This window comes from Dreissena polymorpha, chromosome 15 (assembly GCF_020536995.1).
Source record: "Dreissena polymorpha isolate Duluth1 chromosome 15, UMN_Dpol_1.0, whole genome shotgun sequence".
NCBI lineage: Eukaryota > Metazoa > Mollusca > Bivalvia > Myida > Dreissenidae > Dreissena > Dreissena polymorpha.
Window position 1 is genome coordinate 31502572 of NC_068369.1, and position 18583 is coordinate 31521154.

The 18583-nt window shown below is 32.6% G+C and overlaps 1 protein-coding gene and 2 long non-coding RNA genes across 13 annotated transcripts in view; all 3 read left to right on the forward strand.

Moving 5' to 3' along the window:
• The window catches only part of LOC127861221 (uncharacterized), a 361489-nt gene that overhangs the window by 311194 nt on the left and 31712 nt on the right, over nt 1-18583 (forward strand). For 2 of the 10 annotated variants that reach the window (XM_052399621.1, XM_052399618.1), the window contains exon 1: nt 17327-17426. The exons of 6 other annotated variants lie outside the window; for them this stretch is intronic. In XM_052399621.1, the coding sequence (XP_052255581.1) occupies nt 17372-17426 (55 nt within the window). In that variant the 5' untranslated portion in view covers nt 17327-17371. Of the gene's footprint in view, nt 1-17326; nt 17427-18583 lie in introns of those variants that run through there. 2 more of the 10 variants (XM_052399628.1, XM_052399627.1) reach the window with 2 other exon arrangements.
• Nucleotides 7645-8586, forward strand: LOC127861239 (uncharacterized). Its single transcript, XR_008040145.1, has 3 exons — nt 7645-7719; nt 8110-8263; nt 8464-8586. It is a non-coding gene; the product is annotated as an uncharacterized LOC127861239 (long non-coding RNA).
• LOC127861234 (uncharacterized) lies at nt 9228-14022 on the forward strand. 2 transcript variants are annotated; one of them, XR_008040140.1, is made up of 7 exons: nt 9228-9339; nt 9686-9814; nt 10258-10455; nt 11375-11426; nt 11780-11938; nt 12070-12154; nt 12508-14022. It is a non-coding gene; the product is annotated as an uncharacterized LOC127861234 (long non-coding RNA). The 2 variants fall into 2 exon arrangements; XR_008040139.1 differs by having other exon boundaries at nt 11375-11938.

Below are 18583 nucleotides of genomic sequence, written 5' to 3' on the forward strand. Positions count from 1 at the left end.
ATGTATTTTTTATCAGAATCAAACAGGTTTATTCTCTATTACAATCGCATCTTACTATCTAAGGACTATTTCGTTTACGACTAGTTAAACGTGATCTAAGTTATGTTCGATTTAGGGTTTAATATCTATGTTATTTTTGAGGGATTTTTTTTAGACAAAGTAATTCCTTAGGCGGAAAATGATATTTATGGCAAACAAGACTACTAAATTTCTAACAAGCCAAATATAAAAATACCAAAAACAATTAAATGTTTGCGAGAACATCAAAAACGATGTTACAAATGATGGATTCAGGAAATCAAAATATGAAATCTCAATGATATGTGTGATATAGTTCATTATATAGTTGGTAAGATTAAATCTGCGTTGAATTGCTACAAAAAATGCGGACAATCACAGTGACACGTTGTAAGGAAATAAATCTTTACCGAAACACAAGTATTTTGGCAAAAATAGTAGGGCCCCTATTTTATATATGTTAACACTGTTATGCCCGTTTTGGCCAAGCGCACGGACATTTTTCTACGATCGGTACTTTGTCTGCATTCATTTATTATCAAGAGCGATAATTAAAAGTGTACATCTTTGTTCTTGAATGCTGTATTATTTCACCCTATACTCTTTGCAAATGTAATGCATTGCCAAGCCGATACTCCTAACAGAAACGTACATAGTTCAACAAGTTTGAGAACATAACAATGTACAGTGCATACAATTGAAAGTGTTTAGTCTTACAACGACGAGCGAACATAGTATTTCAAAATTATCACGTAAACGAGCAGTTCTTTGCACTAAAAAATAAGTAGTATGCACACACTACTGATGTTCAAACGAACTGCTACCTATAGTAAGATAGAACACTGCGTTTACGTTGTCATCGTCAATTACAGACGATAACACTCGTTTTACATCATCTAAAATTAAATGTAGAAATAATGAAACCCCAGAAATATAGGTATGATATGAATTGTTGTCTTCCTCTGCTAGTATTTTTAAGGCTAGTGACAAATTGCATGTACAATAAAATGTTAAACAATACCAGCGAGACACTGCATACGTTGAGCAAAAAAGAGGTAAACAATAGTGTCATATTGCAAACGTGTGTAATGTTGTTGTTGTTCTTTGAGAGAAGAACATGCCTGTCCGAGTTATTTTTCCGAGAATGTTTATATTAACTATGCTTTCCCTTTGTGTAGCCAGTTATTACCCCTAAGAAATGATTTTGACAAACTGTATAGAGCCCCACTATGCAATGTTGTATACAAAATACAAAACCTTTTAGTTTGGGCAGGCCTACTTGGTAAAATATTATTGAACATTGTTTCATAGCACACATGTCATGCTTAAAGATTGTTGCTGGAGAAAACAAACACTTTAAGTTATCTTGCTAATGAACTATATATTTTAAGAATGACCTTTAGTTACTAAGTGGTATATTAGAACAAACTTCGTAAGGGACCACTAGCTGATGTCGCTTTTCAAATATCAAATATCAGATACTTTTTGTTTCAAATCAATCAATAAATTTAATGAATAATATTTTATAAATTAGTTCAACACCAAGCATATCATTTTCTTTATTCAGAAGTATTAGTTAAACGAAAATATTAAAATATAATAGTAATAAAATATAGAGAACCGCTAGGACATAAGTTTCAGGGAAGAGGTTATTTATTATATTACTCTATATAATTATATAATTATATGTTTACTCATTTGACTTCCGTTTTGTGGCAAGGCCTTGTTGGTTCAGACATAATATTGTCAATATGATGTGTATATACAACTCTGTAGGTGTGACATCTTTCAATACAAGTCAGTTTCTACATGGGTAACTAACCATAGCGGTTATAGTGTTCAGTGTTTCACTCGCTATGGTTTGTAACTGTTGAACATATTTGCACTATATGATATCATAACTAATTTAGTAAAATAATGAACATAATCTGACTTATTCATATGTAATTAGTCTGCAAAGGTTGCATTAACAGGATGCAGGATCAATGGTGTTTACACACGGGCTGGACAAAATATAAACACACCGTTGTAATCTTTTACATTTACATTAATATGTTGTGCATACAATACAATTTGCCTTGAAAGTTTGGCCGATATCTTAAGATGTAAGAACAAATCATTGAATACGTCTGAAATCGGTGCCACAATTTTTCACGTTCCGTGTAGCACAACCGCCAGCAGCAACGCGTTACACATCGAATATTTGGCCAAGAACACAGGTTTATTCAATAAAGTAATTCTGATGTATTTCACATTTCATTAATCGTCATCAACCCTGTCTTTCATGCACTAGTTAAAATTCTTAAGAAAATTTGTTTCAAAAAGTTATTTGAAGAAAAGTACTGCATACCGGTGTGTTAACATCAAGCAACTGTAGATTGTGAACCCCACGCAGTCACGTGAGCACCCTGATTACTATCTCTCATGGGATAACATATGGTTACCATGTTGTTTGATAATTTTGTTATTGAAAATCCGCCACCCCCCACATTTAGAGTTTTTTTTTAAAAATAAACTGACACTTTATTTATGACGTGAAACACGTGTGCCAAAATAGTTCACATTATTAACAAGTTTGAGAGATTGGTCTGGAAATTATGTACGAAAATACGTCGAGCTTGTAAATGTGGATACTACGAAAACTACCTCACCATCTTGAAAACATTCTTTAAAATAAACAAAAAATCAAAAAGATGTTATAACTTGAACCTATACGAAATAAGTACTTTAATTTGCAAATATAAATGTTGAAAAGAACAATAGACCCAAAGACCGACAGCCCAACTGCGTTACTACTACAAAAGTGTTTATACATAACCCCGCAAAATAATACAAAAGAAATTGTAGTCAATGCTTTTATAACGTCTTTATTCATATGGCTAGTTGCGAAATCTAACTCTATATAATGTATGGATAACTTTATCAGTCGGCACTCAATATAAATTTCTCTGTCGAACAACTGTCTCTTCTTACGATCTTAGCGTTATGATTATCTCCCTTCGTGCTCAACAACAGTAATCCAACATTTGTTTGCGGCATGAATTTAGAGGTCCTATTAGCATATAACTGATTCAACAGTGTACATTTTTATATCAAACGAACATAGTTCAAATCAAAAGAATGTGATGTATAAAGCATAGTAAATGGAATTTAACTCGTTTTCAGCACGATTCTGTGATTGTAAAATATCCCGTTGAATTAATAATTAAGGACCTTCCCCTAATTCCACTTAAGCGGAATACATTGTGGTAAATGTATCAGATGAAACTGTTTGATGTTGTTAACAGTTTCATAAGACCTCGTGACAAAACAAATGACCGATATATGCGAACTAGTACATTACGTCGTCCTTGATGGTGGAGTATAACATGCTCAGCATGTTTGCCATTCGCAATTAAGCAGGTTCTTGGAGCGATTGCGTTTGTTTAAGAGTTCATATTTCCTGTATTTGTTGTAAGATACGTAATCAGTGTTGCTGGATTCATGTGTGTGTGTTTAATAGGTTGTCTTTAAACTATTAATATTGCTGTTCTCTACTCAAAACTCGCGTAATGTGCATAATGTGAGGATACAGAGTGTGCCCAAGCACTCGTACATAATTAAATTACCAGTCCCACACAAGTTTGGTACGAATTTCGAAATATATCTTCTATGTCCAGATATATCTAGTTGTTAATGAAAAATGTTAAATTATGGTATGGTTGTTTATTATGGTCAGCAGCCGGTGTTCCCGGAGGAACCCTACCTATCCGGTATATTGTCCACCGAAATAACTCATATGATGATTTTTTACTGGAATTCAGCCCGGGCGCCGAGGTGAAAATGGCATGTTCAAACCAAGGCAATAACCTGACAGCCAATATTATTGATAAGGGCCATAAATCAACTAAAATAACGTTATAGAAAGTAATTATAATTCATTACTCGTTTACATGATCACATATAATGATTTATTGATGCGTAATCATAAAGTATTCACAATAAATTGTAGTTTGACGTATTCAATGTTAAACGGATATACTGGTGCATATCTGTTTAGACAAGTTGGAGTTGGTCTAATTATGAATGAAGTTGTATTGGTATACATCTTTAAATTACTACAATTGCCTCTATGTATGGGAAGTGACGAATAAACCAACAATTAAATACGGGATATAAGCGGACGACAAATTCTTACTGTATTTATGCATACAGATTTAGATAATGATAATGCCTACAAAAAATCCTGGTCCTATATCAGGACAAACTAGGCTTATCAACAGTTATTCTATATCAGATATGCAACAAGGAAGTTTTTTAAGAAAGTGAATGGGCCTTAATATCGTGATAAGAGAGTTTTGAACAAGTGTAAGTCATACCATGAAGTTTCAGAAACTCAAACAGCACTTGTGTATGCTTGAGGGATTTCCGAAAGATAATTGATCAATCATCTCGTTAAATATATGTTTAACAATACGTTATTCTCAATATTAACACACAGTGTCACCATATTACATTCTTAGAGCGTTCTTATGCAGGAACTTCTCATTAACACACGCTTATAATGAATAATAATTATTATGTTTTACAAGGATATACGTACAGATTGTTAAGTGGTGAACACAACCTGACTCTAACAGACGAAACAATTATGTGCAATCAGTACTACACACATTTCTTGTATCAGGCTTTTGTAGTGGGGGACATTTAGGTGCCTGTATGCATAAAACAATATATTTTGAGAGCAGCAAAACGGAAAAATATGACATACCATTTAATAAGTGGTGTAAGTGAAGAGGGCGATACAGAAGATTACTTACAATATCATGCTTAGTCTGTTCAGGTTTTATGCTGTTTGCTACTCATCAGTGTCTAAGGGTTGGAAATAAAGCCTTTAGAATTTGAAAATAGTAAGTAAAGTTTTTAATTAAATGCTACATTCTAAGTCACTACAAATGTGTCAAAATACGTATCTAAGTGGTTTACAGGGTTAAAAACGTATCTAAGTGGTAAAGGGATTAATACATATCTAAGTGGCAAAGGGTTAAAATACGGATCTAAGTGATAAATGGTTGAAAATACGTATCTAAGTGGTAAGGGTTCAAAATACGTATATAAGTTGGTAAAGGGTTAAAAACGTTTCTAAGTGGTAAAGGGTTAAATACGTGTCTAAGTGGCTAAGAGTTAAATACGTATCTAAGTAGCAAAGGGTTAAAAATACGTATTTAAGTGGTTATGGGTTAAACATACGCTGTAAAGAGGTTTTCAATTTGAAGTATCAAAGCTATCAGCATCATTGTTAATATTCATAAATCTTTGCTGGCAAACAATAAATAATTTACCTGAAATAGTTTACACTCATGGACAAATACAAGAAATGCAAAAAGTTTCAACTGTTATTTCATCAGTTTAACATTTGTATACAACAATTCTAGAAAATAGTGTGAATGAATTATATATTCAACGAATTTAAATACCACGCACGTTTACGCTGATAAGCGAATATGTGGTATAGTTGTAGTAGGTTAAACGCAAATATCTTATATATTCAAAGTTCGCAGTTTTGCTTTCGCCTCGTATGTATCATTTGTGTCATATCTCTTCTTTGCATGAGACGTTTCGGGCATGACATAATTATATTACTACAAGACCCAAAAATGATACCAAAAACGGAACAATCCTGCTTGTTACCTGATTAACACGTATTCCGGGATCTGGAGAGAGAATTGTGATGCAATCGATACAAATGCACGATACACAAGTCCTGTATAAACCCAACATTATGTACATGTTAATGCACACAATAAAAAACATTCAGATAGTATGTATCCTTATCACAATGACCGATTTTAGTCATCGTAAAAATCTTTGTTAGCGAAGTAATTTTTAATATTTTGTGTCGACTATGGTACTTAAATTGTCCCGTGACCAGGTAGACAAACACGTGACTAGTCATCTTCGAACTTGTTCAAATGCATATAGTTTCATACAGCGTAACATACATGTGGACAGCTTTAGTCGTGACACCAACGGAAAGGATTGTTTCATACGATTTATCAATTATTAACACATATCTAGAGTCAGCCAAATAAAGCTTTTTAAGAGTGTTCTGTTATGACCCATGAGTTTGTACATGTATTGCCTAAGATATGGTCACGTAATGAAGCAATTAGAAAATTTAACCAAGACGCGGGATAGCAAATACAACTAGTAGAACGCCGTGTGAATGTATTCAGTACCTATCTTTCTAGCTGTAAAATATAAAATATACAAAACACATCGAAAATTGATAGCGAAGCCGCCCAACTTGTTTAACATCAAATGATCCACCCAGTTTGCCCTATCAATGGAAGAAATAGAGCAATATCTCACCTCCTACTAGAATGACCTAATCCGACTGGCTGAGAGCGGTCACGTACCAATGGAGTATTTTCCATACACCCCGAGTAATTTCCATACTGCACGAGTAATCGAGTAGTCGGTTGAGATATAATCGTTAAACCGTTAGTAACTGACGGTGTGTGGGATATACACCCTCAGTAACTTAATACCATACGCATGGTATGAAATGAATGAGGATGTATATCCCATGCAACGTAAGTTAATAATTGTGTAAATAATAATACCTATTCGAGTATGTTTCGAAGTGACTTAGAACGCACCCTTAGAAAGGGATATATCCCGGAATAGTCCGAATATTAACGGAAACACTTATAATTTCCGGTGTCACACTATTCATGTTCTGCATTTTACTTGATTATTGCAAAATATATTCTACAATATTGGAAATATATATAAATGCACATATTTGAATATGTGCTAAATACAAATGTTGCAATATGCTTTAGAGGGTTTATTCATCGTTTATGTTCTAGTTCCGTTGATCGCCTACCGCACATAGTGATGAACGTATACGTTGCATAGATTAATAAACTTATGTATTTCACAGACTTATAATATGTAAAAAAAATGGTTACAGTTCAGTTAATCGAGTGTTAACATTTATGCTGCACAAACTGTTAATCGTGTATGTTGCCAGACTACTAGACATAGAGGTTGTACAGAGAATGAAACGTGTATGTATATGTTTTTCACAAACTGTTTAAAGTATATGTTTCACAAACTGTTAAAAGTTTATGTTGTACAGACTGTTTAACGGGTATGTTTGAAAGGGTTTCCACAGAAATATATCCTAATGGTGATAATTATTGCATGTACACTCAATTGCGTTTTGATTGTTTGTAATACTTGTAACAATTATTGTTTCTATTGTGTGTGTTAGGGATTTAACTTCCTAGTTAAATATATATTTTTTTCGAATTGTGATACTGGTACATTTGATAATTAGTTCCAACTCAATTTTTGCTCACACTCATATTTGCAATTGTTAACTGTATCAGTAATTTATAAATGACCAAAAACATTTCACTGATGTCATACATACTGTTGGCGATATCTTAAACATGTAATGTTGTGTTTCAAGTAATATAAAACATGTTATAACTTCAACTTGAGTCGGAGATTGATATTCAAACGATGGTGTAATGGTATGATTATCTTAAGTGGGCGAGTAGTGTCAATAACGGAAGCACTTTGACAACACAAATGAAGTGGTACATTATCAAATGCAACTTTACTTCATTTCAGATCAATGTATCGGTGACAATATGTGCTGGTCAGGAATATTAGGAGTGTTTATAGTGTTGTATAAGTCAACACAAGGTAAGTATGGATAGATCAATCGTTAAATTTGTCGCATTACACAATATTTATAAAAACTCAAGCGGTTAAAATAGCTTCTATGTGAAACAAATATTTCCAGTCTCAGAAACACAGACAATAATTCATTTTAAGTTTTTATATACAATTGCTGTACAGTGTAGTTTAATGTAATTGTTAAGTAAAAAAGGAACCGTACGTTTTTATCATAGTGCATCGTATATAAATTAATTGGACTGTATACATTTACATCAATATTTTTGTGTGAGTAAACGAGATTATATATTTACAATAAGAAATAATTAATATACACATATAATACTAGTGTTGATTGTTACAAACATCGATGCTTGCAAAATGTGTGATTTGTAAAGGGTTTGTTTTTCATTTCAGCTGAGATATACAACATAAGTGGATACTCAACCGAATGGCGGAATGCAAATTGTACTAAGGCAGAGCCAATGCTTTCTTACAATATCTTCGTCTTTGCAGTAAACGAAGTAAACTAGCGACTTCAGACGTTTGGATAGGCTATTTCAAAGCAAAAGTACCATTTTACTTCCATGGTGATTGTTGTGTTTTAATTGTCATATTTAATTTTAAGGTCATATTTGTATATGCATATGAATTAAATGTCTAAACTTATGATATTGATTATACAAAACTTTGCATGGAAAACGAGGTAAATGGTTTGTCCAGTTACGTTTCCTGAGTGAGATGGTTTTGAATAATATGGTGACGTTACAGGTTGCGCGGTGGTTCAAAATGAGCAAACGTACCCAGTTACACGTATCGGGTACTGCAAAAGTATTTGTGTCAATACAACACTATTTGGAATACAGACAACTCAAGGCCATGATATATTTAATCCGTAGGTAAGTGTTTACACGTTTAATATATAAACATGTATATATATATGTATACCTATAGTTGTTGAGTCTGTGTGTCTAATTGTAATATTCAATGTAAAAGTTATAATGCGTATGGACAATATTTTATATGATAAACACGTTTAACGTTTACAGTCAGAATGCATTAATACATTGTAGGAATAAGTGACAGAATTGTGTGGTGCTCGTATGAGGAATATACTTTCAATATACATGATTTGAAAGTTAACGGTCTAACGAAAAACAACGGGCCATGTGTTTAGCTTCGCGTCAAATTATGCTAATGTTATGTGATTTTAAAAATAGTGTAATGGAAAACAATGAGTTGCCGCTAAGATTTGTTTATCACATAGATGAATTCCCTTTAAACCCTCAAACTTGTCACTGCCGAACGTTGTAAGTAAATAAAAAAGTCATTGATAGTTAAAAGAACTTGTCACATCTGCTATCCTTCAAATGGCGCCGGCGCGCAAGAATCACAATTTTACCTTCAAGTTCATTGTGATTCCTTGAAGTTAAAGTTCAACAAACCTCATTTTATTATCTAAACAAGACATTAACGATTGTCAAGGTCTCGTGTCTCTATAAAAGTAGTATCACGTTAACTGTCCTTTTGAGCAGGCATAACTAACCTGCCGCTGCGTCACTAGATCTATAGAAGAAATCTCATTTGGAACATGTGATGGCAAACGATGTGAAAAAGGCTGTTATGTTGTATTCTCTCAAATAACAGGTCAGTTAAATGTATAGTTTCGAAGCACCTGTTGTTGAATTTATTTACATAATATAATGTTAATTTAATGTAACGACAATAATAAGTACAAACGTAAATATAAGTATGTAACTGAACATATTATCTACGTGAATTTATGCGAAAAAGTAGTTGCATATGCGTATCTTAGTATATCAACAATAAAGCAATTTGGACAGTGAGAGTCATTTGTCGACGTTTCTTCATGAACGCATACTTATTATTGACAAATTATAACGTATGCTTTCTTTACACAGTTCATTTTGTTCAACGAGACATAGCTCGTGATGATATATTGCAAATTAAAACGAAACCATTTTATACACAGCAAAAGGCTACATAAATGACACGGGGATTGATGGAGATTGCCCTGTTTACAACAAAGCGGCATTCAGTTGGCAAGCCTGTACAAGGTCAGACTCTATCAAGACATTGTGTAGCACCAGCATAGCAACAGGTATGCACACAAAGAGGACAATTTAAAACAAATACACAGTTAAGGCTCGTCAATTACTTACCAATAATTCACTGTGTACATTTATATTAAACCGTTAAAACAGTAAACCTTAAATCAAATAGCATGCTTTATAAAGATTGGTCTTAACTGCCACAACGCATTCATTGTTTAGTATAGGAAACCATAAGGATAATATTGCTAGGACAATTCCTTACCAATCCCAAATCCCGCAGAAAATTGAATTGTTATATTGTATACTTTTAATCGACTTCTCAGTTCACACTGATAAATTTCAAATATTAACAGGGTCTTGTTGTGTTGATGTATTTATAATATCTGGGAATGTTATAACGTTTATCATTAAATGCTTTACATTATACGCAAACAATACTCATTAATATAACTATTTAACTTGACTTCCTTATGCTTATGTTTTTTGGCAGATACATATGCATTAGCAGTAATAGAGGACACGCCGACAGACACGTGGATCAAAGGGAATGCGGTTTGTTTGAACGCCTTCTGGTATCCAGCGACCATCGTAAGTGTGAACAATACCCAATTAGAAACTAATGATCAACAGCAATACTACTGGACGGGAATTATCAGAGCAAACTCCTTGCTCAGAGGCCACTCCATTGGTAAGTACATATAATATAAAGCGGACATAAATGATCTTACAAAACAATAATAATCACGTTGATAAATTGCAAACTTGAAAACTGTTTAGACATAATTCTGTCAACAAATCAACGAATTTAAACATTTGAATATACTCTATTTCGTAGCGTCGAAAACGTATCTATTTTTCGAATACATGTTAACTGTCCTTTACAGATTTTTTCATAAGACATACTTATTTAATCTTCAACAGTACATGCACATGTGTTAGTATCTAATCAATTGTCCAATCCCCTGAATCTCCTCAAGTTTATCACGAAATACCTCTACTAGTATCATGTTATTATATCGGTTAACCGTACGTAATGCATATGGTCTGCCATAGATCGGCAACTTTTAGAAAAAGGATGTACTCTGAACAATATGCTTACTTTTAATTTACAAAGACGATTGAACACTTCAGCTCCTCCATATGTTGTATTTAATGAAAAAACTAATTGAATACATTTACAATTTAGAAAATATTTTTGGAGAGGGGCATATGCCGTCCCACCCCTGTCTAAAAAGGCTTATGGTATATTCTCAATGTAATTTCAATTATTGAATATTAACAGACGATGTTTCGTCAATTAGATAATGTTCACACTTGAAGACACATGTAAAGTTTTAATGTGAATTAGTTTAATTTGTTTCAGAAAAATACAATCATACAAAAGGTCACACAATAAAATCAATATAAGTATAGGACAATAATGAAGTGCCACATACTAATATCTTATAAAGCTTCTACGTTCTGGAAAAATCAAGAAGCACAAACATAGTTCAATTTAGTACAGTGTAAAACAATTATATTCTACACAAATAAATCACGTCTTAGATGACCATGCTTACACAAAATATTTGACCATAATTTAATGTTTTAAGTTTGTGTTTGTTTAGGCAGCGACTACCATAGTGATGTTTCATACGGATTCTTGGATCGAAACACCGGGTAATTAAATTTCACAAGCAATGGAATCAAATTAGCTCTATGTGGATCAGGTAATATGCGGATAAAATGAATCAGAATCTAGGCTTATAGCTTGTTGATCTGTGTTTGCAATATATTTAAATCAACGACATTGTTTGTCGATTGTAATAAAATACATATAACTAGGTTTGATTTAGATATGTGTATATATAATGTTTTGAAAATGACGTATTGTTTTATGTTTAAATATGTACGTTAATATGATATCTGAAATTGATTAGTTAAGACGATTTTTATTTGAATATGCACATACCTATCGATACAGTAAATGAACCTAGAATCAACATAAAAATCATATGTACCCTTTTTAAAAGAAGGTTCAACAGACGATACAACATGAACTGAAAGTCATACGACTATTAGAGGTGTCACAAAATCTTCTGAAAGTCAAACGACCATAAGAGACGTCACACAATCAACAGAAGGACACGTTATTATAGATGATAAAAATGGGACAACAGTTCAATCTGGAGGTAGGTCACACATGTTTTGAAGATTTTGTGTCACATTGTGATAAGACAGAAATTTACAATGTACCATTTTAAAAAAATGCAGAAAGAAAAAAATACTTCAATTGAAGGCTCTTTTATATTTTCATCTTCAGATGTGCTGGCAATAGGAATAAGTATTGGAGTGACTTTGGCAGTCTTGGTTGTCGTTGTTGCTGTCATCATTGTTGTCAGACGAAGGTGCGTATTTTTAAAATAGTGTTTTGTACAATGAGTAAGTTAAACAAGACGCCCTACTTGAGATCCGATGCTTTCAAACAAAAAAACACAATTTCATCTGACGATAAAGCGGAAGTAACTTTACACAGAAACATATAAATGGATCGTTTCAATAATAAAGTAAGCTGTTGAATCAACATTATATTAGTTGATGTATCTGATAGCTAACACCATTCTAAAGAATTAATTCTTATATTTATAGGACACTGTTTTCATACAAATTAATAACATTACTAACGTACAATATATGTTATACGTATTTAACAGCGTGTGCACGCTTATACCATGTAAGCGCTAACATATGATATTTTTAGAAAAAGAATAATACAATTAACGGACCACAAAATCCCTGTGATGAGGAGTGCTTACAGTGACTGCAAAGCAATCTGTGGAGTAACTGTCGAAAACGCTGTTCCCGACAATAACTTTCACGTTAAGGAGAAACTAAGCCTCTTAGAGAACGAACATCTCGAACATAAGAGTACAGCAAATGATCCAAATGTAGCCATTGTAGATACAGACATTAACCATACCATCAATGATGCAGTAGAACAACGAGGAAACGTCAAAGTCGACACCAATGATTACGATTACACAACGACTAAGGTAGTAAAAACTGAGAGGGATCAGGATAAAGTTTATAACAAACTGAAATTCGAACGTCATTGTGATTATACCCATGTAAAAAGTCATTGTCAGGTGCATGACCTACCAAAAATCAATCCCTATGACACGGCTTCAGTAAGCTACAAAGCGAATGCAACACTAGCAAGCGTAAATGATGATTACGACCATGTCGAAGGTAAGGGACGTATTCATATCGCAGCAACAATCAACGGCTGCTTCATGACTTCCTCTGCAATGACTGTCAGAGCTGGATCTGCATCGGTAAAAGATGACGAAGGTGAATACAATCACTTTTCCAATCAACCTGGCCCTACCCATAAAGAAAGTGAAGATGTTACCGCTTGAAGAAAAATAAAGGGGTTTAACGCTGTAAGCGTGATATAAGATATTATTCCTTAATTCGCATTGACCATGTTTTATGTCAGTGTGTAATCCTCCTAATGTGACATTTCATATAATTGTTTTTTTAACATTAATATGCTATATATATGTATGATAAATTAAAACAACGGTAGCAAAAACACGCGTGTTCTCAAAGCAAAACACGATAAGCCTCGGCGGCATCATGGCACATGGAAAATTAAACTTTATATAAGGTTGATCTCTGAAGCTTTGAAATCTATGAGGAGATGTTGTTGATCATTGTATACATTTATTTAAGTTAATCAGTTAAAATTAAACTTTTACAAGTCTAATGTTCCAGTTTGCAAACAACCATTGAGTAGTATAACGGCAATACCAGTACATTTTCTTTATTTAAAATCGAAATCATTTACATTAACTGTTTTATCAGTAAATGACTTAATAAAATATACTGTTAAACGCTTGCTATAATAGGTTTAAAACACATTGCTTTGCATATTTCATTACCAGGCATTGATGATAGTTGTTTTGTTTTGTATATGTATGTCATGTCTAGTCCGTTTGTCTGTGTCAAACTGGCCCTTTGCTATAATTAAGGGATCAGCTTCTATTATTTAGGCTCTCTCCTGATGGAGCAGTTTTATTATGCTAATATAAATGGATTCACATTTATGGAATACATGTTTGTTGGTAAAAGTTTTTTTCCTACATGTGGTGCCATTTTATAAAAAAGAAAGCAAAGTTGTTATATCCTTAATATCATTTTATCTGCATTGATTTAAATGTGAATGTAAATGCTTGTAAATATTGTTGAGTGTTAATAAACAATATTTGTTTAACTATCAATACAGTATTTTTAAAACGAATGTCCCTTTCATATTAGTGTTATCACTCTTACAACGTTAAATGACAACAAACATACTTACTATCGCAATATCGTTATTTATAGTCACTGACATCTGAATGAACGAGCATGATCTAACAAACCACGAACACACATTTTTACGCCACATGTTACAATGCCTTCCAAAATCTACATCGACGTTTGCTCGAAATATGATCTAGTCTTATATAAAGGTTTAAAGCTCTGAAGTTGACATAATGAACAAACAAAAGCTATTCGAGGAGGACAGCACATTTGACTTTTTTCTTGTCAAAGGCAATAGGAATTCATTATGTTTCTTAAAGCCGATACCGTCATATTAAAACTGTAAAATATGCATGCTAGTTCTTAAACAATAAACGCTGTCAGTTGTGTTCAAGTAAGCACAGTGCACTTATTGCCGCCATGTGAGCGATTTACAACTCAAGAAATAATTAACAACAATATTTGAATGTATACACATACTTATTTAGATAAAATTTAACTTCAATACAATTGCACTAATGTGGACTGTATACATATAAGTGAAGCTATATATAGAGGTATGTTACGATAAACAACGAGATACTTTAACTTGTTTTATTTTAATTTCGAAGCAGTTAAGCAATGCATTATTTATCATCCGTATGTGTACATATCGATAAAGTTTAGACATTTTTTTTACATTTTATGCGTCTCTTAACAGATATCGACCAGTTCGGGCGTTTTCGCTTTTCATTTTACATGTACAGTGATGATGTTTCGTGTCTAGTTTTTCATTGTTTGATCGGTAACTAAACAGCGATTTCCGAACGATCAACCGTTTTGTCTATCGATATAAATTGAGTTTTACCAAAACTGCGAGTTAATAAAAATACAGCATCAATATATAGTATACTCCTAATGAGAGCAATGTATCAACATAATTAGCTGTTTGTTTCAATACAAAAAACAATGAATTATTTACAAATGTATATTATTTTTATTCGTGTATAATACAATTAAGGAAGTTGTTCTCATGAGGTGAAGAATATTTGTTTTACATTGTTTAAGTGTTCGCAGACTTAATATCGTTTTCAAAATAAAGCAACATTTATACCAGGGCATGCAAAGCCAGTTTAATATAAACCTGGACATGCACATATTTAAGTCAAAATAAACATACTTCAATGACTTTTACCATTGCAGTTCATCGCAGTCCATATGCGTCAACCTTGTATTTGGCTTGTGTGTGGGACACAAATATCATTGGTATAATAATTTAGCAAGATCAGGGACTACATGAATTTCGCCAAATTGTTGTTTACCAGTAAACTCAGTGTATGATCCCCCTTAATTTGCGCCAGCCGAAAAAGAAACATAAACATTGAGGTTTATAAATCACTTCCGACTGTATGTGAACACTATTTTGTATAAATTTGAACTTATTGTCAATATGTTGTTTTTTTTAATTGTTAATAACAATATTACTGTTTGTGTCATAAAACCGGGTATCAACTGATAATCATGGCTATATGCTGTATTAAACAGGAATACACAGATAAGTGCCTTGGTAGTAAAACGAACAGGATGTGTGCAAACGTCCATCACTTAAAAGGAATGCTCCGGTATGTATTACATAGCCCAAAGGGATTCAATTATTTCTTTGAATGACCAAATCTTGTCGACTGCGAGGAAGACAATGCTACTTTATAGAGATAAATCGAGATAAAACGAGATAGATCGAGATAAATTACCATTTCAAGTGATTTGCTTCCCGTTTGATTCATGTGTCTTCATCCTTATTTAGATGCTTGTAAACAAACTAGGATACGATTGTCTGTTCTATATAACATCACGTTCCAAACTTTACTTAATGACAAACAATTCATGATGCATTGTTCAATAATATTCCAACCATGTTATGTGTACAGACAATAACATAAATAGAATAAATGTATGCCTTTACATTTTACAAAAAAAATAATATAAGGTATCAGATGACAGCAGAAGCTAATTAACATCCGTATATCGAAGATACTTTGAAGGCGTTTTCTTTCACACCTTAGTAACAAATTTGGTGATTGTTAGTTCAAGCGTTCTCAATATATCGTTCGGAAACGAAATGATTTGCAAAAATCCGACCGACCTACCGAAAAAAACGACCGACCGACAGACTTGAGCACAGAATATAACCGGCTTCTTTGGAAGGGTGGGAAACTATTTATTAAAATTGGGAGATGCGTTTATAATACAAAATATTGTGTTTTGTTTTTAGTTTGAAAATAACTATTTTTTAAGAATCTTGTTAACCGAAAAACGAAAGTAAAATATGTTCCAATTTTGCAAAAGGCATCTTTTTAATTACCTATAATCTCATTATTTTAGAGCAATATAAATCTAATTCTCAAACAAACAAATTAATTGAAAAAGACCTTCATTAGAGAAAGAAAAGTAGTTCAACGACGTGTGCGTGTGAGATATTTAGAGTCAAAAACACGTTGTTTTCGTTTTTTAAAACATGATTTATGTATTCAGTTATAAAGACACGGAAGTATCTAAAATATATAATTGTGACACCGATAAGGGGATTTAAAAATAGTTTTGACATAATAACAGTATACTTGTAGTTTATATTTTTTCGTTCAATGCTAATATGTAGTTGCTTTGTATGAATTAACGTATGTCTCTCAGAGTAAAATAAAATATAAAACAATTTACTATGATTATAAATTAGTGTTTTATATATAAACACAACCGAAAAGCTTTCGCCTAGCGCCGTATTTACAAAGCTGCTTATGGATAACTCAAGAAAAGTCTTTAAAACATTCAAATTGTCCTCGGTTAATTCGTGTTTAGGTTCTTTGCATTCAAATATCTTACATAAGTAAATCATTTCTTTAAACAAAATGTAAGTACATATCTGAATTCATACTACCGTCACAATACAAAAAAAAACACTATATACAATGGTGTTTGCCAACCCTATTGAAAGGTCCAAGCGTCCTTATTAAAATCAGTTTTAAATTTTATACTAATAAACATGTACCATTGAAGAAACTAATATTAATCTATTTGTAAACTGGATGCTTTTGAATAGTTACAATTTGATGAAGTTTCATTGCTTCAATATTTATTAAAAAACAACTGTGTCACCCTCGCTTGGTTAACATGAGTTTTAAACCTAAACAAGTTTACACTACTTGTTAAATTACTTGATAAATCATCAAGTGAATAGCTATGCTTTATGTAAAACCATACCACAATACACGCGTGCATTATTATTACCGAGTGTACTTCCTCATTCAGTCAGTCTTAATCTTAAGGACAGTACAGAACGAGACATAATGTGGTTTTACAAAATTGTGTGCGTAATTATGTTGGCTACGGGTACTGTACAAGGTAAATATATCCGCTTATTATAATAATGTTCATGAACTGATTACTATATGTGTCAACTTTTATCAAAATATGAAGCCTAAACGCATATTAATTACATAAACACGTATTAACTGTTATTAATATCGTAGATAATAAAAATAAAAATTAATATTACTTAAACTAAGTGTTTATCTATGCTTAACGCTGATTAACTAAACCAGCACATGAATACATGTAAAATACGTATTACAAAGACCGTGCTAGTAAATATTGATTACATTTGTGTGTAATTACAAGCCGGAAGTGCATTTTAATACGAACTTATCTTTCAACATGATTTATGTATTAAGTAATAAAGGCACGGAAGTATCTAAAATACATAAATGTGACACCGATAAGGGGATTTACCTTCCGTATTTAACAATCGAGTCAACGTTTTATCTAAAAAACGGCTTCGAAATGAATAGTAACATGTATTAAGTTCATTTGGAAGCAGGTATGTACATGTATGTAGCATTAAAATATAATAACGATGTTTTCAATACCCAGAACATTTATGAAAATACTCAGGCTCAATATGTGTGATACTTTGAAATATGGCTTTAAGTTCGTCACACGGAAGTGTCAGTTTTGTTGGTTTGGTCGTTTTTATAATTATTCGTTATTATATATAGGTGGTTATCTGCACACAGTTTGCAAAATGATATATTTTTTCATTTGAAGATAAAAATCCGGAGTTTTCTTTGATTAGTCCTGCTTCCAGCAAGAGCATCGTGATTAAACGTGATATCAATATATCTATTCATATCTATGAGCATGTTCTCTCGAGCGTGTTCGTATGTGTGCTTTCTTACACATAACGCAATACATATGAGCTGAATAGCGAGAACAAAGCAACCTCTTCCGTTTTTGCTTGAAAAAAGGCAATTCATAAATCAAACACTTAATATGAAATTTAAATAACGCAATAACCATCGTTCCGAGTGTTCACATCAAGTAGAAACTTGTTTATTGATGCACAAATTAAGTAGGAACCGCTATTTGCATGTGTTAAGGATGACAACCAAGGTGTCCAACAATTAGACAACCAAATGAAACTCTTTCGCTACATAGATAATATCCGAAAATTAAGTGCCCGAAAAAGTGGAATGACGTGTTTTAACTAATCAAATGTTATT